This window comes from Salvelinus fontinalis, chromosome 9 (assembly GCF_029448725.1).
Source record: "Salvelinus fontinalis isolate EN_2023a chromosome 9, ASM2944872v1, whole genome shotgun sequence".
NCBI classification, from domain to species: Eukaryota; Metazoa; Chordata; class Actinopteri; order Salmoniformes; family Salmonidae; genus Salvelinus; species Salvelinus fontinalis.
This window is the reverse complement of record NC_074673.1, coordinates 3,156,641-3,184,140: the sequence shown is the minus strand read 5'-3', so window position 1 is coordinate 3,184,140 and position 27,500 is coordinate 3,156,641. Positions and strand designations below refer to the sequence as shown.

General features: G+C 50.1%; 1 protein-coding gene across 1 annotated transcript in view; it reads right to left on the bottom strand.

Moving 5' to 3' along the window:
• LOC129862934 (von Willebrand factor-like) overlaps nucleotides 1-27,500 on the bottom strand; it is a 118,540-nt gene that overhangs the window by 39,232 nt on the left and 51,808 nt on the right. The window contains exons 19-20 of the mRNA XM_055935038.1: nucleotides 19,183-19,286; nucleotides 16,181-16,319 (exon numbers count right to left, since the gene is read on the bottom strand). Coding sequence (XP_055791013.1) covers nucleotides 16,181-16,319; nucleotides 19,183-19,286 — 243 coding nt within the window. The remainder of the gene's footprint in view (nucleotides 1-16,180; nucleotides 16,320-19,182; nucleotides 19,287-27,500) is intronic.

Sequence of the window (27,500 nt, the reverse complement as noted above, 5' to 3'; positions counted from 1 at the left end):
ATGTCAAATTGGCTTTTTACCAAATTACCGTACGACAGCTCACGTGTTCACTCTCCACACCCTATTTACAAACATACAAACCGAATCAAAGGCAAAGTCTTCTCATGATTTGTTGATTTAAAAAAACTTTTGACTCAATTTGGCACGAGGGTCTACTATTTCAATTGATGGAAAGTGGTGTTGGTGGAAAAACATACGACATTATAAAATCCAAGTACACAAACAACAAGTGTGCGGTTAAAATTGGCAAAAACCACACACATTTCTTTCCACAGGGCCGTGGGGTGAGACAGGGCCGTGGGGGGAGACAGGGCCGTGGGGGGAGACAGGGCCGTGGGGTGAGACAGGGCCGTGGGGTGAGACAGGGCCGTGGGGTGAGACAGGGCCGTGGGGTGAGACAGGGCCGTGGGGGGAGACAGGGCCGTGGGGGGAGACAGGGCCGTGGGGTGAGACAGGGCCGTGGGGTGAGACAGGGCCGTGGGGTGAGACAGGGCCGTGGGGGGAGACAGGGCCGTGGGGGGAGACAGGGCCGTGGGGGGAGACAGGGCCGTGGGGGGAGACAGGGCCGTGGGGGGAGACAGGGCCGTGGGGTGAGACAGGGCCGTGGGGTGAGACAGGGCCGTGGGGTGAGACAGGGCCGTGGGGTGAGACAGGGCCGTGGGGTGAGACAGGGCCGTGGGGTGAGACAGGGCCGTGGGGGGAGACAGGGCCGTGGGGTGAGACAGGGCCGTGGGGTGAGACAGGGCCGTGGGGTGAGACAGGGCCGTGAGGGGAGACAGGGCCGTGGGGGGACACAGGGCCGTGGGGTGAGACAGGGCCGTGGGGGGACACAGGGCCGTGGGGTGAGACAGGGCCGTGGGGGGACACAGGGCCGTGGGGTGAGACAGGGCCGTGGGGTGAGACAGGGCCGTGGGGGGAGACAGGGCCGTGGGGGGAGACAGGGCCGTGGGGGGAGACAGGGCCGTGGGGTGAGACAGGGCCGTGGGGTGAGACAGGGCCGTGGGGGGACACAGGGCCGTGGGGTGAGACAGGGCCGTGGGGTGAGACAGGGCCGTGGGGTGAGACAGGGCCGTGGGGGGAGACAGGGCCGTGGGGGGAGACAGGGCCGTGGGGGGAGACAGGGCCGTGGGGGGAGACAGGGCCGTGGGGGGACACAGGGCCGTGGGGGGAGACAGGGCCGTGGGGGGAGACAGGGCCGTGGGGTGAGACAGGGCCGTTGGGGGAGACAGGGCCGTGGGGTGAGACAGGGCCGTGGGGTGAGACAGGGCCGTGGGGGGAGACAGGGCCGTGGGGGGACACAGGGCCGTGGGGTGAGACAGGGCCGTGGGGTGAGACAGGGCCGTGGGGGGAGACAGGGCCGTGGGGGGAGACAGGGCCGTGGGGGGAGACAGGGCCGTGGGGGGATTCAGGGCCGTGGGGTGAGACAGGGCCGTGGGGGGACACAGGGCCGTGGGGTGAGACAGGGCCGTGGGGTGAGACAGGGCCGTGGGGTGAGACAGGGCCGTGGGGGGAGACAGGGCCGTGGGGGGAGACAGGGCCGTGGGGGGAGACAGGGCCGTGGGGGGAGACAGGGCCGTGGGGGGACACAGGGCCGTGGTGGGAGACAGGGCCGTGGGGGGAGACAGGGCCGTGGGGTGAGACAGGGCCGTTGGGGGAGACAGGGCCGTGGGGTGAGACAGGGCCGTGGGGTGAGACAGGGCCGTGGGGTGAGACAGGGCCGTGGGGGGAGACAGGGCCGTGGGGGGAGACAGGGCCGTGGGGGGAGACAGGGCCGTGGGGTGAGACAGGGCCGTGGGTTGAGACAGGGCCTTGGGGGGAGACAGGGCCGTGGGGGGAGACAGGGCCGTGGGGGGAGACAGGGCCGTGGGGGGAGACAAGGCCGTGGGGGGAGACAGGGCCGTGGGGGGAGACAGGGCCGTGGGGGGAGACAGGGCCGTGGGGGGAGACAGGGCCGTGGGGGGAGACAGGGCCGTGGGGGGAGACAGGGCCGTGGGGGGAGACAGGGCCGTGGGGGGAGACAGGGCCGTGGGGTGAGACAGGGCCGTGGGGGGAGACAGGGCCGTGGGGGGAGACAGGGCCGTGGGGGGAGACAGGGCCGTGGGGGGAGACAGGGCCGTGGGGGAGACAGGGCCGTGGGGTGAGAAAGGGCCGTGGGGTGAGACAGGGCGGTGGGGGGAGACAGGGCTGCGGGGGAGACAGGGCCGTGGGGGGAGGAGGGCCGTGGGGGGAGACAGGGCGGTGGGGGGAGACAGGGCTGTGGGGGAGACAGGGCTGTGGGGGAGACAGGGCCGTGGGGTGAGACAGGGCCGTGGGGGGAGACAGGGCCGTGGGGGGAGACAGGGCCGTGGGGGGAGACAGGGCCGTGGGGGGAGACAGGGCCGTGGGGGAGACAGGGCCGTGGGGTGAGAAAGGGCCGTGGGGTGAGACAGGGCGGTGGGGGGAGACAGGGCTGTGGGGGAGACAGGGCCGTGGGGGGAGGAGGGCCGTGGGGGGAGACAGGGCCGTGGGGGGAGACAGGGCTGTGGGGGAGACAGGGCTGTGGGGGAGACAGGGCCGTGGGGTGAGACAGGGCCGTGGGGTGAGACAGGGCGGTGGGGGGAGACAGGGCCGTGGGGGGAGACAGGGCCGTGGGGGGAGACAGGGCCGTGGGGTGAGACAGGGCCGTGGGGGGAGACAGGGCCGTGGGGTGAGAAAGGGCCGTGGGGTGAGACAGGGCGGTGGGGGGAGACAGGGCTGTGGGGGAGACAGGGCCGTGGGGGGAGGAGGGCCGTGGGGGGAGACAGGGCGGTGGGGGGAGACAGGGCTGTGGGGGAGACAGGGCTGTGGGGGAGACAGTGCCGTGGGGTGAGACAGGGCCGTGGGGGGAGACAGGGCCGTGGGGGGAGACAGGGCCGTGGGGGGAGACAGGGCCGTGGGGGGAGACAGGGCCGTGGGGGAGACAGGGCCGTGGGGTGAGAAAGGGCCGTGGGGTGAGACAGGGCGGTGGGGGGAGACAGGGCTGTGGGGGAGACAGGGCCGTGGGGGGAGGAGGGCCGTGGGGGGAGACAGGGCGGTGGGGGGAGACAGGGCTGTGGGGGAGACAGGGCTGTGGGGGAGACAGGGCCGTGGGGTGAGACAGGGCCGTGGGGGGAGACAGGGCCGTGGGGGGACACAGGGCCGTGGGGTGAGACAGGGCCGTGGGGGGAGACAGGGCCGTGGGGGGACACAGGGCCGTGGGTAGAGAGAGGGCCGTGGGGGGAGACAGGGCCGTGGGGTGAGACAGGGCCGTGGGGGGAGACAGGGCCGTGGGGTGAGACAGGGCCGTGGGGGGAGACAGGGCCGTGGGGGGAGACAGGGCCGTGGGGGAGACAGGGCCGTGGGGTGAGAAAGGGCCGTGGGGTGAGAAAGGGCCGTGGGGTGAGACAGGGCGGTGGGGGGAGACAGGGACGTGGGGGGAGACAGGGCCGTGGGGGGAGACAGGGCCGTGGGGGGAGACAGGGCCGTGGGGGGAGACAGGGCCGTGGGGGGAGACAGGGCCGTGGGGGGAGACGGGGCGGTGGGGGGAGACGGGGCCGTGGGGGGAGACGGGGCCGTGGGGGAGACGGGGCCGTGGGGGGAGACGGGGTCGTGGGGGAGACGGGGCCGTGGGGGGAGACGGGGCCGTGGGGGGAGACAGGGTCGGGGGAGACAGGGCCGTGGGGGGAGACAGGGCCGTGGGGGGAGACAGGGCCGTGGGGGGAGACAGGGCCGTGGGGGGAGACAGGGCCGTGGGGGGAAAAGGGATGCAGCTTAAGCCCCACTGTCTTTAACATACAGTTGAAGTCAGAAGTTTACATATACCTTAGCCAAATACATTTAAACTCCGTTTTCACAATTCCTGACATTTAATCCTCGTAAAAATTCCCTGTTTTAGGTCAGTTAGGATCACCACTTTATTTTAAGAATGTGAAATGTCAGAACAATAGTAGAGAGAATGATTTATTTCAGCTTTTATATCTTTCATCACATTCCCAGTAGGTCAGAAGTTTAAATACACTCAATTAGTATTTGGTAGCATTGCCTTTAAATAGTTTAACCTGGGTCAAATGTTTCGGGTAGCCTTCCACAAGCTTCCCACAATAAGTTGGGTGAATTTTGGCCCATTCCTCCTGACAGAGCTGGTGTAACTGAGTCAGGTTTGTAGGCCTCCTTGCTCGCACATGCTTTTTCAGTTCTGCCCACAAATTTTCTATGGGATTGAGGTCAAGGGCTTTGTGATGGCCACTCCAATACCTTGACTTTGTTGTCATTAATACATTTTGCCACAACTTTAGCAGTATGCTTGGGGTCATTGTCCATTTGGAAGACCCATTTGCGACCAAGTTTTAACTTCCTGACTGGTGTCTTGAGATGTTGTTTCAATATAAGGAGGTCTACAATTATTTTCCTGAGGTCTTGGCTGATTTCTTTTTATTTTCCCATGATGTCAAGCAAAGAGCCACTGAGTTTGAAGGTGGCCAATTAGCCTATCAGAAGCTTCTAAAGACATGACATAATTTTCTGGAATTTTCCAAGCTGTTTAAAGGCAAAATCAACTTAGTGTATGTAAACTTAAGACCCACTGGAATTGTGATACAGTGAAATATAAGTTAAATAATCTGTCTGTAAACAATTGTTGGCAAAATGGCATGTCTCATGCACAAAGTAGATGTCTTAACTGACTCGCCAAAACTATAGTTTGTTAACAACACATTCGTGGAGTGGTTAAAAAACAAGTTTTAATGACTTCAACCTAAGTGTATGTAATCTTCCGACATCAACTGTATATTTCAACGAATACCCAAGGGCACTAGAACAGTCTGCAGCACCCGGCCTCACCCTTCTTGAATCTGAAGTCAAATGTCTGCTGTTTGCTGATGATCTGGTGCTTCTGTCACCAACCAAGGAGGGCCTACAGCAGCACCTAGATATTCTGCACAGATTCTGTCAGACCTGGGCCCTGTCAGACCTGGGCCCTGACAGTAAATCTCAGTAAGACTAAAATAATAGTATTCCAAAAAATGTCCAGTCCCCAGGACCACAAATTCCAACTAGACACTGTTGCCCTAGAGCACACAAAAAATGACACATACCTCGGCCTAAACAGCGCCACAGCTAACTTCCACAGAGCTGTGAACGATCTGAGAGACAAGGCAAGAAGGGCCTTCTACTCCATCAAAAGGAAGATAAAATATGACATACCAAATAGGATCTGGCTAAAAATACTTGAATCAGTAATTGAACACATTGCCCTTTATGGTTGTGAGGTCTGGGGTCAACTCACCAGCCAAGAATTCACAAAATGGGACAAACACCAAATTGAGACTCCAGAATTCTGCAAAAATATCCTCAGTGCACAATGTATAACTGTATAAATTTGTAAAATTGTATAAACTGCCTTAATTTGGCTGGACCCCAGGAAGAGTAGCTGCTGCCTTGGCAGGAACTAATGGAGATCCATAATAAACCCCAGGAAGAGTAGCTGCTGCTTTGGCAGGAACTAATGGGGATCCATAATAAACCCCAGGAAGAGTAGCTGCTGCCTTGGCAGGAACTAACGGGGATCCATAATAAACCCCAGGAAGAGTAGCTGCTGCCTTGGCAGGAACTAATGGGGATCCATAATAAACCCCAGGAAGAGTAGCTGCTGCCTTGGCAGGAACTAATGGGGATCCATAATAAGCCCCAGGAAGAGTAGCTGCTGCCTTGGCAGGAACTAACGGGGATCCATAATAAACCCCAGGAAGAGTAGCTGCTGCCTTGACAGGAACTAATGGAGATCCATAATAAACCCCAGGAAGAGTAGCTGCTGCCTTGGCAGGAACTAATGGGGATCCATAATAAACCCCAGGAAGAGTAGCTGCTGCCTTGGCAGGAACTAATGGGGATCCATAATAAACCCCAGGAAGAGTAGCTGCTGCTTCGGCAGGAACTAATGGGGATCCATAATAAACCCCAGGAAGAGTAGCTGCTGCCTTGGCAGGAACTATTGGGGATCCATAATAAACCCCAGGAAGAGTAGCTGCTACCTTGACAGGAACTAATGGGGATCCATAATAAACCCCAGGAAGAGTAGCTGCTGCCTTGGCAGGAACTAATGGGGATCCATAATAAACCCCAGGAAGAGTAGCTGCTACCTTGACAGGAACTAATGGGGATCCATAATAAACCCCAGGAAGAGTAGCTGCTGCCTTGGCAGGAACTAATGGGGATCCATAATAAACCCCAGGAAGAGTAGCTGCTGCCTTGGCAGGAACTAATGGGGATCCATAATAAACCCCAGGAAGAGTAGCTGCTGCCTTGGCAGGAACTAATGGGGATCCATAATAAACCCCAGGAAGAGTAGCTGCTGCCTTGGCAGGAACTAATGGGGATCAATAATAAACCCCAGGAAGAGTAGCTGCTGCCTTGGCAGGAACTAATGGGGATCCATAATAAACCCCAGGAAGAGTAGCTGCTGCCTTGGCAGGAACTAATGGGGATCCATAATAAACCCCAGGAAGAGTAGCTGCTGCCTTGGCAGGAACTAATGGGGATCCATAATAAACCCCAGGAAGAGTAGCTGCTGCCTTGACAGGAACTAATGGGGATCCATAATAAACCCCAGGAAGAGTAGCTGCTGCCTTGGCAGGAACTAATGGGGATCCGTAATAAACCCCAGGAAGAGTAGCTGCTGCCATGGCAGGAACTAATGGGGATCCATAATAAACCCCAGGAAGAGTAGCTGCTGCCTTGGCAGGAACTAATGGGGATCCATAATAAACCCCAGGAAGAGTAGCTGCTGCCTTGGCAGGAACTAATGGGGATCCATAATAAACCCCAGGAAGAGTAGCTGTTGCCTTGGCAGGAACTAATGGGGATCCATAATAAACCCCAGGTAGAGTAGCTGCTGCTTTGGCAGGAACTAATGGGGATCCATAATAAACCCCAGGAAGAGTAGCTGCTGCCTTGGCAGGAACTGAAGGGGATCTATAATAAACCCCAGGAAGAGTAGCTGCTGCCTTGGCAGGAACTAATGGGGATCCATAATAAACCCCAGGAAGAGTAGCTGCTGCCTTGGCAGGAACTAATGGGGATCCATAATAAACCCCAGGAAGAGTAGCTGCTGCCTTGGCAGGAACTAATGGGGACCCATAATAAACCCCAGGAAGAGTAGCTGCTGCCTTGGCAGGAACTAATGGGGATCCATAATAAACCCCAGGAAGAGTAGCTGCTGCCTTGGCAGGAACTATTGGGGATCCATAATAAACCCCAGGAAGAGTAGCTGCTACCTTGACAGGAACTAATGGGGATCCATAATAAACCCCAGGAAGAGTAGCTGCTGCCTTGGCAGGAACTAATGGGGATCCATAATAAACCCCAGGAAGAGTAGCTGCTACCTTGACAGGAACTAATGGGGATCCATAATAAACCCCAGGAAGAGTAGCTGCTGCCTTGGCAGGAACTAATGGGGATCCATAATAAACCCCAGGAAGAGTAGCTGCTGCCTTGGCAGGAACTAATGGGGATCCATAATAAACCCCAGGAAGAGTAGCTGCTGCCTTGGCAGGAACTAATGGGGATCCATAATAAACCCCAGGAAGAGTAGCTGCTGCCTTGGCAGGAACTAATGGGGATCAATAATAAACCCCAGGAAGAGTAGCTGCTGCCTTGGCAGGAACTAATGGGGATCCATAATAAACCCCAGGAAGAGTAGCTGCTGCCTTGGCAGGAACTAATGGGGATCCATAATAAACCCCAGGAAGAGTAGCTGCTGCCTTGGCAGGAACTAATGGGGATCCATAATAAACCCCAGGAAGAGTAGCTGCTGCCTTGACAGGAACTAATGGGGATCCATAATAAACCCCAGGAAGAGTAGCTGCTGCCTTGGCAGGAACTAATGGGGATCCGTAATAAACCCCAGGAAGAGTAGCTGCTGCCATGGCAGGAACTAATGGGGATCCATAATAAACCCCAGGAAGAGTAGCTGCTGCCTTGGCAGGAACTAATGGGGATCCATAATAAACCCCAGGAAGAGTAGCTGCTGCCTTGGCAGGAACTAATGGGGATCCATAATAAACCCCAGGAAGAGTAGCTGTTGCCTTGGCAGGAACTAATGGGGATCCATAATAAACCCCAGGTAGAGTAGCTGCTGCTTTGGCAGGAACTAATGGGGATCCATAATAAACCCCAGGAAGAGTAGCTGCTGCCTTGGCAGGAACTGAAGGGGATCTATAATAAACCCCAGGAAGAGTAGCTGCTGCCTTGGCAGGAACTAATGGGGATCCATAATAAACCCCAGGAAGAGTAGCTGCTGCCTTGGCAGGAACTAATGGGGATCCATAATAAACCCCAGGAAGAGTAGCTGCTGCCTTGGCAGGAACTAATGGGGACCCATAATAAACCCCAGGAAGAGTAGCTGCTGCCTTGGCAGGAACGAATGGGGATCCATAATAAACCCCAGGAAGAGTAGCTGCTGTCTTGGCAGGAACTAATGGGGATCCGTAATAAACCCCAGGAAGAGTAGCTGCTGCCTTGGCAGGAACTAATGGGGATCCATAATAAACCCCAGGAAGAGTAGCTGCTGCCTTGGCAGGAACTAATGGGGATCCATAATAAACCCCAGGAAGAGTAGCTGCTGCCTTGGCAGGAACTAATGGGGATCCATAATAAACCCCAGGTAGAGTAGCTGCTGCTTTGGCAGGAACTAATGGGGATCCATAATAAACCCCAGGAAGAGTAGCTGCTGCCTTGGCAGGAACTGAAGGGGGATCTATAATAAACCCCAGGAAGAGTAGCTGCTGCCTTGGCAGGAACTAATGGGGATCCATAATAAACCCCAGGAAGAGTAGCTGCTGCCTTGGCAGGAACTAATGGGGATCCATAATAAACCCCAGGAAGAGTAGCTGCTGCCTTGGCAGGAACTAATGGGGACCCATAATAAACCCCAGGAAGAGTAGCTGCTGCCTTGGCAGGAACGAATGGGGATCCATAATAAACCCCAGGAAGAGTAGCTGCTGTCTTGGCAGGAACTAATGGGGATCCGTAATAAACCCCAGGAAGAGTAGCTGCTGCCTTGGCAGGAACTAATGGGGATCCATAATAAACCCCAGGAAGAGTAGCTGCTGCCTTGGCAGGAACGAATGGGGATCCATAATAAACCCCAGGAAGAGTAGCTGCTGCCTTGGCAGGAACTAATGGGGATCCATAATAAACCCCAGGAAGAGTAGCTGCTGTCTTGGCAGGAACTAATGGGGACCCATAATAAACCCCAGGAAGAGTAGCTGCTGTCTTGGCAGGAACTAATGGGGATCCATATTAAACCCCAGGAAGAGTAGCTGCTGCCTTGGCAGGAACTAATGGGGATCCATAATAAACCCCAGGAAGAGTAGCTGCTGCCTTGGCAGGAACGAATGGGGATCCATAATAAACCCCAGGAAGAGTAGCTGCTGCCTTGACAGGAACTAATGGAGATCTATAATAAACCCCAGGAAGAGTAGCTGCTGCATTGGCAGGAACTAATGGGGATCCATAATAAACCCCAGGAAAAGTAGCTGCTGCCTTGGCAGGAACTAATGGGGATCCATAATAAACCCCAGGAAGAGTAGCTGCTGCCTTGGCAGGAACTAATGTGGATCCATAATAAACCCCAGGAAGAGTAACTGTTGCCTTGGTAGGAACTAATGGGGATCCATAATAAACCCCAGGAAGAGTAGCTGCTGCCTTGGCAGGAACTAATGGAGATCCATAATAAACCCCAGGAAGAGTAGCTGCTGCCTTGGCAGGAACTAATGGGGATCCATAATAAACCCCAGGAAGAGTAGCTGCTGCCTTGGCAGGAACTAATGTGGATCCATAATAAACCCTAGGAAGAGTAGCTGCTGCCTTGGCAGGAACTATCGGGGATCCATAATAAACCCCAGGAAGAGTAGCTGCTACCTTGACAGGAACTAATGGGGATCCATAATAAACCCCAGGAAGAGTAGCTGCTGCCTTGGCAGGAACTAATGGGGATCCATAATAAACCCCAGGAAGAGTAGCTGCTGCCTTGGCAGGAACTAATGGGGATCCATAATAAACCCCAGGAAGAGTAGCTGCTGCCTTGGCAGGAACTAATGGGGATCCATAATAAACCCCAGGAAGAGTAGCTGCTGCCTTTGCAGGAACTAATGGGGATCCATAATAAACCCCAGGAAGAGTAGCTGCTACCTTGACAGGAACTAATGGGGATCCATAATAAACCCCAGGAAGAGTAGCTGCTGCCTTGGCAGGAACTAATGGGGATCCATAATAAACCCCAGGAAGAGTAGCTGCTGCCTTGGCAGGAACTAATGGGGATCCATAATAAACCCCAGGAAGAGTAGCTGCTGCCTTGGCAGGAACTAATGGGGATCAATAATAAACCCCAGGAAGAGTAGCTGCTGCCTTGGCAGGAACTAATGGGGATCCATAATAAACCCCAGGAAGAGTAGCTGCTGCCTTGGCAGGAACTAATGGGGATCCATAATAAACCCCAGGAAGAGTAGCTGCTGCCTTGGCAGGAACTAATGGGGATCCGTAATAAACCCCAGGAAGAGTAGCTGCTGCCTTGGCAGGAACTAATGGGGATCCGTAATAAACCCCAGGAAGAGTAGCTGCTGCCTTGGCAGGAACTAATGGGGATCCATAATAAACCCCAGGAAGAGTAGCTGCTGCCTTGGCAGGAACTAATGGGGATCCATAATAAACCCCAGGAAGAGTAGCTGCTGCCTTGGCAGGAACTAATGGGGATCCATAATAAACCCCAGGAAGAGTAGCTGCTGCCTTGGCAGGAACTAATGGGGATCCATAATAAACCCCAGGGAGAGTAGCTGCTGCTTTGGCAGGAACTAATGGGGATCCATAATAAACCCCAGGAAGAGTAGCTGCTGCCTTGGCAGGAACTGAAGGGGATCTATAATAAACCCCAGGAAGAGTAGCTGCTGCCTTGGCAGGAACTAATGGGGATCCATAATAAACCCCAGGAAGAGTAGCTGCTGCCTTGGCAGGAACTAATGGGGATCCATAATAAACCCCAGGAAGAGTAGCTGCTGCCTTGGCAGGAACTAATGGGGACCCATAATATACCCCAGGAAGAGTAGCTGCTGCCTTGGCAGGAACGAATGGGGATCCATAATAAACCCCAGGAAGAGTAGCTGCTGTCTTGGCAGGAACTAATGGGGATCCGTAATAAACCCCAGGAAGAGTAGCTGCTGCCTTGGCAGGAACTAATGGGGATCCATAATAAACCCCAGGAAGAGTAGCTGCTGCCTTGGCAGGAACTAATGGGGATCCATAATAAACCCCAGGAAGAGTAGCTGCTGCCTTGGCAGGAACTAATGGGGATCCATAATAAACCCCAGGTAGAGTAGCTGCTGCTTTGGCAGGAACTAATGGGGATCCATAATAAACCCCAGGAAGAGTAGCTGCTGCCTTGGCAGGAACTGAAGGGGATCTATAATAAACCCCAGGAAGAGTAGCTGCTGCCTTGGCAGGAACTAATGGGGATCCATAATAAACCCCAGGAAGAGTAGCTGCTGCCTTGGCAGGAACTAATGGGGATCCATAATAAACCCCAGGAAGAGTAGCTGCTGCCTTGGCAGGAACTAATGGGGACCCATAATAAACCCCAGGAAGAGTAGCTGCTGCCTTGGCAGGAACGAATGGGGATCCATAATAAACCCCAGGAAGAGTAGCTGCTGTCTTGGCAGGAACTAATGGGGATCCGTAATAAACCCCAGGAAGAGTAGCTGCTGCCTTGGCAGGAACTAATGGGGATCCATAATAAACCCCAGGAAGAGTAGCTGCTGCCTTGGCAGGAACGAATGGGGATCCATAATAAACCCCAGGAAGAGTAGCTGCTGCCTTGGCAGGAACTAATGGGGATCCATAATAAACCCCAGGAAGAGTAGCTGCTGTCTTGGCAGGAACTAATGGGGACCCATAATAAACCCCAGGAAGAGTAGCTGCTGTCTTGGCAGGAACTAATGGGGATCCATAATAAACCCCAGGAAGAGTAGCTGCTGCCTTGGCAGGAACTAATGGGGATCCATAATAAACCCCAGGAAGAGTAGCTGCTGCCTTGGCAGGAACTAATGGGGATCCATAATAAACCCCAGGTAGAGTAGCTGCTGCTTTGGCAGGAACTAATGGGGATCCATAATAAACCCCAGGAAGAGTAGCTGCTGCCTTGGCAGGAACTGAAGGGGATCTATAATAAACCCCAGGAAGAGTAGCTGCTGCCTTGGCAGGAACTAATGGGGATCCATAATAAACCCCAGGAAGAGTAGCTGCTGCCTTGGCAGGAACTAATGGGGATCCATAATAAACCCCAGGAAGAGTAGCTGCTGCCTTGGCAGGAACTAATGGGGACCCATAATAAACCCCAGGAAGAGTAGCTGCTGCCTTGGCAGGAACGAATGGGGATCCATAATAAACCCCAGGAAGAGTAGCTGCTGTCTTGGCAGGAACTAATGGGGATCCGTAATAAACCCCAGGAAGAGTAGCTGCTGCCTTGGCAGGAACTAATGGGGATCCATAATAAACCCCAGGAAGAGTAGCTGCTGCCTTGGCAGGAACGAATGGGGATCCATAATAAACCCCAGGAAGAGTAGCTGCTGCCTTGGCAGGAACTAATGGGGATCCATAATAAACCCCAGGAAGAGTAGCTGCTGTCTTGGCAGGAACTAATGGGGACCCATAATAAACCCCAGGAAGAGTAGCTGCTGTCTTGGCAGGAACTAATGGGGATCCATAATAAACCCCAGGAAGAGTAGCTGCTGCCTTGACAGGAACTAATGGGGATCCATAATAAACCCCAGGAAGAGTAGCTGCTGCCTTGACAGGAACTAATGGGGATCCATAATAAACCCCAGGAAGAGTAGCTGCTGCCTTGACAGGAACTAATGGGGATCCATAATAAACCCCAGGAAGAGTAGCTGCTGCCTTGGCAGGAACTAATGGGGATCCATAATAAACCCCAGGAAGAGTAGCTGCTGCCTTGACAGGAACTAATGGAGATCCATAATAAATACAAATACAAACACCAAATAATGCATGCAGAGCAAAATCTACCTACAGTGCCTTGCAAAATGATTCATCCCCTTGGCGTTTTTCCTATTTTGTTGCATTACAACCTGTAATTTAATTGGACTTTTATTTGGATATCATGTAATGGACAAACAAAATAGTTCAAATTGGTGAAGTGAAATGAAAAAAATAAAAAACAGAAAAGTGTTAGGTGCATATGTATTCACCCCCTAAATAAGATCTGCTGCAACCAATTACCTTCAGAAGTCACATCATTAGTTAGATTGCACACAGGTGGACTTTATTTAAGTGTCACATGATCTGTCACATGATCTCAGTATATATATACACCTGTTCTGAAAGGCCCCAGAGTCTGCAACACCACTAAGCAAGGGGCCCCACCGAGCAAGCGACACTATGAAGACCAAGGAGCTCTCCAAACAGGTCAGGGACAAAGTTGTAGAGAAGTACAGATCAGGGTTGGGTTATAAAAAAATATCCAACACTTTGAACATCCCACGGAGCACCATTAAATCCATAAAAAAATATAAAGAATATGGCACCACAATAAACCTGCCAAAGGGGGACCGCCCACCAAAACTCACAGACCAGGCAAGGAGGGCATTAATCAGAGAGGCAACAAAGAGACCAAAGATAACCCTGAAGGTGCTGCAAAGTTCCACAGCAGAGATTGGAGTATCTGTCCATAGGACCACTTTAATTCATACACTCCACAGACCTGGGCTTTATGGAAGAGTGGTCAGAAAGAGCCATTGCTTAAATAAAAAAATAAGCAAACACGTTTGGTGTTCTCCAAAAGGCATGTGGGAGACTCCCCAAACATATGGAAGAAGGTACTCTGGTCAGATGAGACTAATATTTAGCTTTTTGTCCATCAAGGAAAACGCTGTCTGGTGCACACCCAACACTTCTTATCACCCCAAGAACACCATCCCCACAGTGAAGCATGGTGGTGGCAGCATCATGCTGTGGGGATGTTTTTCCATCAGCAGGGACTGGGAACTTGAAGGAAATTGAAAGAATGATGGATGGCGCTATAACAATAGTAGAGACACATCTTTCCCTCAGATTACACATATCCAAAAATAATTTGAAAACAAAGAGGTGGAGGGAGAGAGAGAGGTGAAGGGAGAAAGAGATTGGGGGAGAGAGAGAGATTGAGGGAGAGAGAGATGGGGGGAGAGAGAGAGGGAGATGGAGGAAGAGAGAGAGAAATGCAATTGAATTGAAATTTAGAAAGAGGTGGAGGGAGAGAGAGAGATGAGGGAGGGAGGTGGGAGAGAGAGGTGAATGGAGAGAGAAAGGTGAATGGAGAGAGAGAGGTGGAGGGAGAGAGAGAGGGAGGGGGAGAGAGGAGGGAGAGAGTTGGAGGGAGAGAGTTGTTGGTAGAGAGAGGGAGAGAGAGAGAAGGAAAGAGGAAGAGAGCGAAAGAGAGAGATTGAGAGAGAGATTTGGAGAAGATGGAGGTGGAGAGAGAGAGATAAAGAGAGAGAGAGGTGGAGGGAGAGAGAGAGAGGGGGGAGAGAGAGAGAGGTATTTGGAGAGATAGAGAGAGAGAGAGAGAGAGAGAGAGAGAGAGAAAGAGAGGTGGCGGGAGAGAGAGAAAGGGAGAAAGAGGTGGAGGGAGATAGAGGTGGGAGAGAGAGGGAGGTGAATGGAGAGAGAGAGGTGGAGGGAGAGAGAGGTGGAGGGAGAGAGAGGGGAAGAGAGAGAGATAGAATGAGGAAGAGAGGGAGGGTGTAGAGAGGGAGAGAGTTGGAGGGAGAGAGAGAGGGAGAGAGGTGTTGGGAGAGAGATAGATAGAGGGAGAGAGATAGGTGGAGGGAGGGAGATTGAGAGAGAAAGAGAGAGACAGAGATTTGGAGAGAGAGGGAGGTGGAGAGAGAGAGAAAGAGAGAGATGGAGGGAGAGCGAGCGAGTGAGAGAGAGAGAGAGAGAGAGAGAGAGGTGGAGGGAGAGAGAGGGAGGTGGAGAGGAATAGGTTGTTGGAGAGAGGTTGAGGGAGATAAAGGTGGGGGAGAGAGGTGAAGGGAGAGAGAGAGAGGTGAAGGGAGAGAGAGAGATGGAGGAAGAGAGAGAGAGGTGGAGGGAGAGAGAGAGGTGGAGGGAGAGAGAGGGAGGTGGAGGGAGAGAAATGGAGGAAGAGAGACAGAGGTGGAGGGAGAGAGGGAGTTGAAGGGAGAGAGAGGGAGTTGGAGGGAGAGAGAGGGAGGTGGAGGGAGAGAGAAAGAGGTGGAGGGAGAGAGAGGAAGATGGAGGGAGAGGTGGAGAGAGAGAAAGGTGGAAGGAGAGAGGGAGGGAGGTGGAGGGTGAGAGAGGGAGGGGAGAGAGAGAGGGAGGGGAGAGAGAGATGGAGGGAGAGAGAGGGGGAGAGAGAGAGGTAGAGGGAGAGAGATGGATGTGGAGAGACAGAGGTGGAGGGAGAGAGGGTGTTGGAGGGAGAGAGAGGGAGGTGGAGGGAGAGAGAGAAAGAGGTGGAGGGAGAGAGAGGAAGATGGAGGGAGAGGTGGAGGGAGAGAGAGGGAGAGAGAGGGAGGGGGAGAGAGAGGCGGAGGGGCAGAGAGAGAGGTGGACGGAGAGAGAGTTGATGGGAGAGAGAGAGAGAGAGAGAGAGAGAGAGAGACAGAGATGGTGAGAGGGTGGGAGGGTGGGAGGGAAAGAGAGGGAGGTGGAGAGAGGTGGATTAGGAGAGGTGGAGGGAGAGAGACAGGTGGCGGGAGATAGGTGGGAGAGATGAAGGATGGAGAGAGTTTAGGGAGAAAGAGAGAGATGAAGATGTGAAGAGGTAGAGTGAGTTGGAGAGAGAGAGAGGGAGGGAGTCAGAGGCACAGTCAGAGAGAGAGTGGGGGGAGAGATGGAAAGTTGGAGGGAGAGAGAGGGAGGGACAGAGAGAGGGAGAGATGGAGAGGTGGAAGGACAGAGAGGACGAATATTGTGGAAGGAGAGAGAGAGAGGATGGAGAGACGTAGGGATGTGGAATTAGAGAGAAGAAGTCACCAAGAGAGCGTTGGGGAGGGAAGATGGAGAGGTGGACGGAGAGAGAGGGTTGACATCATGATTACTTTTAACAACTTTGAGACAAGTATCAGGCATGACACACACACACACACGATAACAGGCGGTAAAAGAAACTGACCTGCACCAGGACGTACTGACAAAGCCCAGGGAAGGAGAACTGGAGACCGTCGAAGGTGATGTAATGTCCCTCTCCCACTGTACGACAGACACCATCACACACGTGCGCTGTACAGGTCCAACGTCTGTTCTCACACACACTGCACAGGACACAAACACAACAAGAGAGGAAGTTGAGAATGATCCTCTTTTGGTGATATATTTACGTTAGGTACATACCAGGTAATATAGTTACGTTAGGTACAGTCTCAACTAGGTACATACCAGGTGATATACACTGCTCAAAATAATAAAGGGAACACTTAAACAACACAATGTAACTCCAAGTCAATCACACTTCTGTGAAATCAAACTGTTCACTTAGGAAGCAACACTGATTGACAATACATTTCACATGCTGTTGTGCAAATGGAATAGACAAAAGGTGGAAATTATAGGCAATTAGCAAGACACCCCCAATAAAGGAGTGATTCTGCAGGTGGTGACCACAGACCACTTCTCAGTTCCTATGCTTCCTGGCTGATGTTTTGGTCACTTTTGAATGCTGGCGGTGCTCTCACTCTAGTGGTAGCATGAGACGGAGTCTACAACCCACACAAGTGGCTCAGGTAGTGCAGCTCATCCAGGATGGCACATCAATGCGAGCTGTGGCAAAAAGGTTTGCTGTGTCTGTCAGCGTAGTGTCCAGAGCATGGAGGCGCTACCAGGAGACAGGCCAGTACATCAGGAGACGTGAAGGAGGCCGTAGGAGGGCAACAACCCAGCAGCAGGACCGCTACCTCCGCCTTTGTGCAAGGAGGTGCACTGCCAGAGCCCTGCAAAATGACCTCCAGCAGGCCACAAATGTGCATGTGTCTGCTCAAACGGTCAGAAACAGACTCCATGAGGGTGGTATGAGGGCCCGACGTTCACAGGTGGGGGTTGTGCTTACAGCCCAACACAGTGCAGGACGTTTGGCATTTGCCAGAGAACACCAAGATTGGCAAATTCGCCACTGGCGCCCTGTGCTCTTCACAGATGAAAGCAGGTTCACACTGAGCACATGAGCACATGTGACAGACGTGACAGAGTCTGGAGACGCCGTGGAGAACGTTCTGCTGCCTGCAACATCCTCCAGCATGACCGGTTTGGCGATGGGTCAGTCATGGTGTGGGGTGGCATTTCTTTGTGGGGCCGCACAGCCCTCCATGTGCTCGCGAGAGGTAGCCTGACTGCCATTAGGTACCGAGATGAGATCCTCAGACCCCTTGTGAGACCATATAATGACACATGCACATTTGTGGCCTGCTGGAGGTCATTTTGCAGGGCTCTGGCAGTGCACCTCCTGCCAGATATAGTTTTATATGGTCTAAGCAATTTACAGTTAAAGTCGGAAGTTTACATACAATACATTTAAACTCAGTTTTCCATTTAAGTAAAAATGCTTCGGTCAGTTAGGGTTAGGATCACCACTTTATTTTAAGAATGTGAAATGTCAGAATAATAGATGAGAGAATGATTTATTTCAGCTTTCATTTCTTCCATCACATTCCCAGAGGGTCAGAAGTTTGCATACACTTAATTAGTATTTGGTAGCATTGTCTTTTAAATTGTTTAACTTGGGTCAAATGTTTCAGGTAGCCTTCCACAAGCTTCCCACAATAAGTTGGGGGAATTTGGCCCATTCCTCCTGACAGAGCTTGTGAAACTGAGTCAGGTTTGTAGGCCTCCTTGCTCGCACACGCTTTTTCAGTTCTGCCTACACATTTTCTATAGGATTGAGGTCAGGGCTTTGTGATGGCCACTCCAATACCTTGACTTTGTTGTCCTTAAGCCATTTTGCCACAACTTTGGAAGTATGCTTGGGGTCATTGTCCATTTGGAAGACACATTTGCAACCAAGCTTTAACTTCCTGACTGATGTCTTGAGATGTTGCTTCAAAATATCCACATAATTTCCCTGTCTCATGATTCCATCTATTTTGTGAAGTGCACCAGTCCCTCCTGCAGCAAAGCACCCCGACAACATGACGCTGCCGCCCCGTGCTTCACGGTTGGGATGGTGTTCTTCAGCTTGCAAGCCTCCCCCCTTTTTCCTCCAAACATAACGATGGTCATTATGGCCAAACAATTCTATTTTTGTTACATCAGACCAGAGGACATTTCTCCAAAAAGTGCGATCTTTGTCTCCATGTGCAGTTCCAAACCGTAGTCTGGATTTTTTATGTTTTGGAGCAGTGGCTTCTGCCTTGCTGAGCGACCATTCAGGTAATGTCGATATAGGACTCGTTTTAGTGTGGATATAGATACTTTTGTACCTGTTTCCTCCAGCATCTTCACAAGGTCCTTTGCTGTTCTGGGATTGATTTGCACTTTTCGAACCAAAGTACGTTCATCTCTAGGAGACAGAATGCATCTCCTTCCTGAGCGGTATGACGGCTGCGTGGTCCCATAATGTTTATATTTGCGTACTATTGTTTGTACAGATGAACGTGGTTCCTTCAGGCATTTGGAAATTGCTCCCAAGGATGAACGAGACTTGTGGAGGTCTACAATTGTTTTCCTGAGGTCTTGGCTGATTTCTTTTGATTTTCCAATGATGTCAAGCAAAGAGGCACTGAGTTTGAAGGTAGGCCCTGAAATACATCCACAGGTACACCTCCTATTGACCCAAATGATGTCAATTAGCCTATCAGAAGCTTCTAAAGCCATGACATCATTTTCTGATATTTTCCAAGCGGTTTAAAGGCACAGTCAACTTAGTGTATGTACATTTCTGACCCCCAGGAGTTGTGATACAGTAAATTATAAGTGAATAATCTGTCTATTATCAATTTTTGGAAAAATACATGTGTTATGCACAAAGTAGATGTCCTAACCGACTTGCCAAAAACTATGTGTAATTACTCCAACCTAAGTGTATGTAGACTTCTGACTTCAACTGTACATACCAGGTGTTATGGTACATTCTAAACCAGGTACTTACCAGGTTTTACATAAGGTACATCTAATTAAGGTACGTACCAGGTGTTGCAGTCCATATTGATGCTCTGTCCAGGTGCATAGGCTCTGTTGTTATGGTAACACGGACACTGCTCTGGAGTGATGCACTCTCTCCTATGTCGAACCTGAATCAAACAATCAATCAAGTTTTTAAAACCATTTTTTAAAACAGGGACTGACCAGGTGACTGGTGGCTGTATTCTCTGGCCAATCTGTTACATGTTTCTATCACTTAGTTCACAGACAGACAGACAGACAGACAGACAGACAGACAGACAGACAGACAGACAGACAGACAGGCAGGCAGGCAGACAGGCAGGCAGGCAGACACAGTAACCTTGACTAGGACGTAGGTTAGTGTTAAGGTCAGGGTTAGGGTTAGAGGACGTAGGTTAGTATTAAGGTCAGGGTTAGGGTTAGAGATCAGGGATACGTACCGTGCCGTTTGCACAGAGATTGCCAGGGACACAGGCCAGACTGAAACAGTATTGATTTGGTGTTGTGTTTTGTTAGGATCCCCATTAGCTGTTGCTAATCAGCAGTTACTCTTCATGATTTCCAAACAAAACATGAAACATTACATAATACTAGAAATGTACATGCCCCGCCCACCTGAGGATCTCTCCTTTACATCTATTTCCTGTTTGAGGGCTGCAAAATCCACTTGTCACTTAAATCACGCTGGATTGAGAACTTTCATTTTGCTCCTGCAACGTTCATACTCTTGCTTGTGCCTGTAGTTTTTCTCCGTTAACATTACAACCGTGGAGATGTTTGTAATGAACTGTCAAACACACCCCAGTAAATGACTGAAATGGGCTCAATGGAATACATTGTCTTTCCGTTGCATCTAAAGGACGCTTAAGCTTTGTCAGGGATTTAATGCATCGTCTCAACACTTACATCAGAAGACAGAGAAGAAAGAGAAAGTTATTTTTTGCCAGGGTTAGGATACGTACCAAACTGTGGTGGCAGGTAACCTAGTGGTTAGAGTGTTGGACTAGTAACCAGAAGATTACAAGATCGAATCCCCAAGCTAAAAATCTGTTGTTCTGCCACTGAACAAGTCAGTTAACCCACTGTTCCTAGGTCATCATTGAAAATAAGAATGTGTTCTTAATTTCACTAGGGTAGGGGGCAGCATTTTGGAGGAAAAGCGTGGCCAAATTAAACTGCTTGCTACTCAGGCCCAGAAGCTAGGATATGCATATAATTGGTAGACTTGGATAGAAAACACTCTAAAGTTTCCAAGACTGTTAAAATAATGTCTGAGAGTAGAACAGAACTGATATGGCAGGCAAAAACCTGAGGAAAATCCATCCAGGAAGTACTATTATTTTGAAAGGCTGTTTTTCCATTGAAAACCTATCCACCATACAAAGACTTAGGACCCAGTTCACGATCCCTATGGCTTCTTCTACATGTGACCAGTCTTTAGGTATTGTTTCAGGCTTTTACTCTGAAAAATTAGGGAGATACAGCACTTTCAATGAGTGGACAGTGGAAATTTACAAACATGAGTCCAGCGCGTGATCGGGAACGCACCTTTCTTGTTTCTCCTTTTCTATTGACGAAGCTTTTGTCCGGTTGAAATATTGTTGATTATTTATGACAAAAACAACCTGAGGATTGATTTTAAACATCGTTTGACATGTTTCTACGAACTTTTATTTGAACTTGTTTGACTTTTCTTCTGGATGTTGAGAGCGTGCTTTGTGCCTTTGGATTACTGAACTAAACGCACCAACAAAACAACGGTTTTTGGACATAAAGAGAGACATTATCGAACAAATCGAACATTTACTTGTATTTTCATCAATGTTTATGATGAGCATTTCTGTAATTTGATTTGGCTCTCTGCAATTTCCCCGGATGTTATTTGCGACAATGCATTACTGAATATTACTCGTCAATTTAAGGTTTTTGGACATGAATTAAACTTTTGTTTTTTTTCACCTTTCTTTAAATAGGCCAAGGTGGTGAAGTAATTACAATATAGCAATTAAACACTGGAATGGTAGATGTGCAGAAGATGAATGTGCAAGCAACTGGGATGCAAAGGAGAAAGATAAATATAGTATGGGGATGAGGTAGGTAGATACATGGGCTGTTTACAGATGGGCTATGTACAGGTGAGCTGCTCTGACAGTATCTGCTTAAAGCTAGTGCGGGAGATATGAGTCTCCAACTTCAGAGATTTTTGCAGTTCGTTCCAGTCATTGGCAGCAGAGAACTGGAAGGAAAGACAACCAAAGGAGGAATTGGCTTTGGGGGTGACCAGTGAGATATACCTGCTGGAGCGTGTGCTACGAGTGGGTGCTGCTATGGTGACCAGTGAGCTGAGATAAGGCGGGGCTTAACCTAGCAGAGACTTGTAGATAACCTGTAGCCAGTGGGTTTGGCGACGAGTATGAAGCGAGGGCTAACAAACGAGAGCGTACAGGTCGCAGTGGTGGGTAGTGTATGGGGCTTTGGTGACAAAACGGATGGCACTGTGATAGACTGCATTCTGTTTGTTGAGTAGAGTGTTGGAGGCTATTTTATAGATGACATCACCGAAGTCGAGGATCGGTTAGATGGTCAGTTTTACGAGGGTATGTTTGGCAGCATGAGTGAAGGATGCTTTGATGCGATATAGGAAGCCGATTCTCTATTTAATTTTGGATTGGAGATGCTTAATCTTATGGCTGCAAGGGGCAGTATTGAGCAGCCAGTTAAATCGTGCCCATTTCAAACGGACTCGTACTCAATTCTTGCTCGTACAATATGCATATTATTATTACTATTGGATAGAAAACACTCTCTAGTTTCTAAAACCGTTTGAATTATTTCTCTGAGTGAAACAGAACTCCTTTTGCAGCACATTTCCTGACCAGGAAGTGGAATTTTAGAAATCGATGCTCTGTTCAACTTCCTGCCTATACATGGGCATGACACGTAAGAGTCTACGTACACTTCATACACCTTCCCCTGGTTGTCAAGAAGGCTGTGAGAAGAAATGAGGTGATTATCTCGATCTGGGATGGAATAAATCCTCTTGGAATGACGTGTACCCCATTTCCGGTACTCTGAATGATTGCAATTTGGACAGTGGGGTTGCCTTTTGTTTTGCTGACGTTATATGCGACTATTTTTTCCGGCTTTGATTTTATTTGATACATGTCACCATATCATCGTAAAGTATGTTTTTTCAACATAGTTTCATCAGATTATTGAATTTTTTTCGGGAGTTTTGCCGTGTTCCGTTCTCTTCCGTTTGTTTACATGGAGAGATCCGTGCAACCCGGCTAGCGCGCTTGCTAAATGGAGAGAGAAAGTTGCCATTCTGAATCCAAACAACGACTCATCTGGACAAAGGACACCTAGTTCAACATTCTGATGAAAGATCAGCAAAAGTATGACCCAATTTATGATGTTGTTTCACATATCTGTCGTAGTCGCCGGCGCCCAAGTGTTTCTGGCTATTGTGCTAAGCTAATATAACGCTACATTTTGTTTTCGCTGTAAAACACTTAATAAATTGGAAATATTGTCTGGCATCACAAGATGCCTGTCTTTCATTTGCTGTACACTATGTATTTTTCAGAAATGTTTTATGATGAGTAATTAGGTATTTGACGTTGGTGTCTGTAAATATTATGGCTGCTTTCGGTGCAATTTCTGAATGTAGCTGCAATGTAAACTATGATTTATACCTGAAATATGCACATTTTTCGAAAAAAACATATGCTATACAATAAATATGTTATCAGACTGTCATCTGATGAGGTTGTTTCTTGGTTAGTGGCTATTTATATCTTTATTTGGCCGAATTTGTGATAGCTACTGATGGAGTCAAAAACTGATGGAGTAATAAAAGTGGAGTCTTTTGCTAACGTGGTTAGCTAATAGATTTACATATTTTGTCTTCCCTGTAAAACATTTTAAAAATCGGACATGTTGGCTGGATTCACGAGATGTGTACCTTTCATATGCTGTATTGGACTTGTTAATGTGTGAAAGTTAAATATTTAAAAAATATATATTTCGAATTTCGCGCCCTGCACTTGAAGTGGCTGTTGTCATAAATGTACCGACGTCAGGCTTGCACGCCAAACAGGTTAATGTGAGTCTGGACAGAGAGTTTACAGTCTAACCAGACACCTAGGTATTTTTAGTTGTCCACGTATTCTAAGTCAGAGCCGTCCAGAGTAGTGATGCTGGACAGGCGAGCAGGTGCGGGCAGTGATCGGTTGAATGGCTAGTAATAGGGGTTGCAACAATTTCGGCAGATCATTTTAGAAAGAGAGGGTCCAGATTGTCTAGCCCGGCCGATTTGTAGGGGTTCCAGATTTTGCAGCTCTTTCAGAACATCAGCTATCTGGACTTGGGTGAAGGAGAAATGGTGGGGGATTTGGCGGGTTGCTGTGGTGGGTGCCGGGCAGTTGACCACGGTAGGGGAAGCCAGATAGAAAGCATGGCCAGCCGTAGAGAAATGCTTATTGAAATTCTCAATTATCGCGGATTTATTGGTGGTGACAGTGTTTCCTAGCCTCAGAGCAGTTGGCAGCTGGGAGGAGGTGTTCTTATTCTCCATGGACTTTACAGTGGCCCAGAACTTTTTTGAGTTAGTACTACAGGATGTAAATTTATGTTTGAAAAAGCTAGCCTTAGCTTTCCTAACTGCCTGTGTATGTTTGTTCCTAACTTCCCTGAAAAGTTGCATATCACAGGGGCTATTCGATGCTAATGCAGAACGCCACAGAATGTTTTTGTGCTGGTCAAGGGCTGACAGGTCTGGAGTGAACCAAGGACTATATCCATTCCTAGTTCTACATTCTTTGAATGGGGCTTATTTAAGATGGTGAGGAAGGCACTTTTAAAGAATAGCCAGGCATCATCTACTGACGGGATGAGGTCAATGTCATTCCAGGATATCCCTGCTAGGTCGATTAGAAAGGCCTACTCACAGAAGTGTTTTAGGGAGCGTTTGACAGTGATGAGAGGTGGTCGTTTGGTCGCAGACCCATTACGGATGCAGGTAATGAGGCAGTGATCACTGAGATCTTGATTGAAAACAACAGAGGTGTATTTGGAGTGTGAGTTAGTTAGGATGACATCTATGAGGGTGCCCGTGTTTAGGGATTTGGAGTTGTACCTGGTAGGTTCATTGATAATTTGTGTGAGATTGAGGGCATCAAGCTTGGATTGTAGGATTGCGGGGTGTCCCAGTTTAGGTCACCTAGTAGCACGAGCTCAGAAGATAGATGGGGGGCAATCAATTCACATATGGTGTCGAGGGCACAGCTGGGGGCAAAGGGAGGTCTATAGCAAGCGGAAACAGTGAGGGACTTGTTTCTGGAAAGGTGCATTTTTAGATATAGAAACTCGAATTGTTTGGGTACAGACTTGGATAGTAATACAGAACTCTGCAGGCTATCTTTGCAGTAGATTGCAACACCGCCCCTGTGGGCGGGGACTTTATTGAACAAAACAAACATGTATTGTGTAACATGGAGTCCGGGGAGTGCCACCAGATGAAGATCATCAATGGTTAGTGATTCATTTAATCGCTATTTCCGACTTTTGTGAGTCCTCTCCTTGGCTGAAATATGTCTGTATGGTTTCTTGTGGCTAGGCGCTGTCCTAACATAATCGCATGGTGTGCTTTCGCCGTAAAGCCTTTTTGAAATCGGACACTGTGGTTGGATTAACAAGAAGTTTATCTTTAAAATGGTGTATAATACTTGTATGTTTGAGGAATTTTAATTATGGAATTCTGTTGTTTGAATTTGGCGCCCTGCAATTTCACTGGCTGTTGTCGAGGAGGGATACCGACAGAAATCTTTCGACCAGGGTCAGGCTACAGACCAAACTCTGGTGACGAAGGTCAAGTTACAGACCAAACTCTAGGGACCAGGGTCAGGGTACAGACCAAACTCTGGGTACCAGGGTCAGGATACAGACAACATTCTGGGGACCAGGGTCAGATTACAGACCAAACTCTGGGACCAGGGTCAGGGTACAGACCAAACTCTGGGTACCAGGGCCAGGGTCAGGTAACAGACCAAACTCTGGGTGCCAGGGTCAGGGTCAGGTAACAGACCAAACTCTGGGGAAGAGGCTCAGGTTACAGACCAAACTCTGTGGAAGAGGCTCAGGTTACAGACCAAACTCTGGGGAAGAGGCTCAGGTTAAAGACCAAACTCTGGAGACGAGGCTCAGGTTACAGACCCAACTCTGGGGAAGAGGCTCAGGTTACAGACCAAACTCTGGGGAAGAGGCTCAGGTTACAGACCAAACTCTGGGGAAGAGGCTCAGGTTACAGACCAAACTCTGGGGAAGAGGCTCAGGTTACAGACCAAACTCTGGAGACGAGGCTCAGGTTACAGACCCAACTCTGGGGAAGAGGCTCAGGTTACAGACCAAACTCTGGGGAAGAGGCTCAGGTTACAGACCAAACTCTGGAGACGAGGCTCAGGGTACAGAACAAACTCTGGGTACCAGGGTCAGGGTACAGAACAAACTCTGGGACCAGGGTCAGATTACAGACCAAACTCTGGGGACCAGGGTCAGGTTACAGACCAAACTCTGGGTACCAGGGTCAGGTTACAGACCAAACTCTGGTGACAAAGGTCAGGTTACAGACCAAACTCTGGGTACCAGGGTCAGGTAACAGACCAAACTCTGGTGACAAAGGTCAGGTTACAGACCAAACTCTGAGTGCCAGGGTCAGGGTACAGACCAAACTCTGGGTGCCAGGTTCAGGTAACAGACCAAACTCTGGGTGCCAGGGTCAGGGTACAGACCAAACTCTGGGTGCCAGGGTCAGGTAACAGACCAAACTCTGGGTGCCAGGGTCAGGTAACAGACCAAACTCTGGGGACCAGGGTCAGGGTACAGACCAAACTCTGGGTGCCAGGGTCAGGTAACAGACCAAACTCTGGGTGCCAGGGTCAGGTAACAGACCAAACTCTGGGTGCCAGGGTCAGGTAACAGACCAAACTCTGGGTGCCAGGGTCAGGGTACAGACCAAACTCTGGGGACCAGGGTCAGGGTACAGACCAAACTCTGGGGACCAGGGTCAGGGTACAGACCAAACTCTATGGAACAGGATCAGGGTATGTGTGCTGCTGAATCAAATTATCACCTCATCATCAAGCTTTAATTATTTGAATCAGCTGTGTAGTGCTAGGGCTGTAACCAGAACTTGCGCCTAGGGGCGGCCCCAGGACCCAGTTTGGGAAACTCTGACCTAGAGACAAATTACAGGGTGGCTTAGTATTTCTCATTAAGACCTAGACGATCAATTGTTTCTACTGTTCTAATCCATTGTTACTCAGCCCTCTGTGCTTGAGTTTCTAAGGTTATCCACTATGAGCTCTAAAGTGAACATACAACACAGTGGAGATATCATTCTTTTGAATGTGGTATAGATGTTGTTTAAGTCTGCATTCTATTGTGTTTTGTGTCTCTCCAATATAGAGTTTGTGACAAACAAGGCACTCATTCAAATAAACCACATTTACAGTATGCTGTTGGACTTTCTGCCTGATAGTAGCCCCGAATGCCTATTGGGCACCAGCGCCTGAGAATAAGATCAGGGTCAGGTCAGGGTTGGGGTCAAGTTCAGGGTCAGGTTTGGGGATAGGGTTGGGGTCAGGGTTAGAAGGGGAGGGTTAGAAGGATTACTTTATCCATATATACATCTTTATAAAAGTTATGTGAGAGGTTAGAAAACAGCCAAGGCTTAGTAACCTCTAGGTGCTGGGGTTAGGGTTAGGGCACGGATCAAAGGCAAGGATTAGTAGCTAGGTGTTGGGGTTAGGTTTAAGGTGAAGGTGGGGTTCGAATTAGGGCCAGGTTTAAGGTTAATTTAACAGCTGGTGAAAAGGTTAGGCCTGGGGTTAAGGTTAGGGCCAAGACCTGTTCTATTAATCTCTGTCTAAATGCAATCTTCATGACTGTTGAGGTCACAGAGAAGAAACGAGCAGTACTCTGTCTTCTCCGAACTGTCCAGCAGATGGAGACAGAAGCTCCTATGTGAACTAGCAGTCCACATGTCTTCTCCGAACTGTCCAGCAGATGGAAACAGAAGCTCCTATGTGAACTAGCAGTCCACATGTCTTCTCCAAACTGTCCAGCAGATGGAGACAGAAGCTCCTATGTGAACTAGCAGTCCACATGTCTTCTCCAAACTGTCCAGCAGATGGAGACAGAAGCTCCTATGTGAACTAGCAGTCCACCTGTCTTCTCCAAACTGTCCAGCAGATGGAGACAGAAGCTCCTATGTGAACTAGCAGTCCACCTGTCTTCTCCAAACTGTCCAGCAGATGGAGCCAGAGGCTCCTATGTGTCCA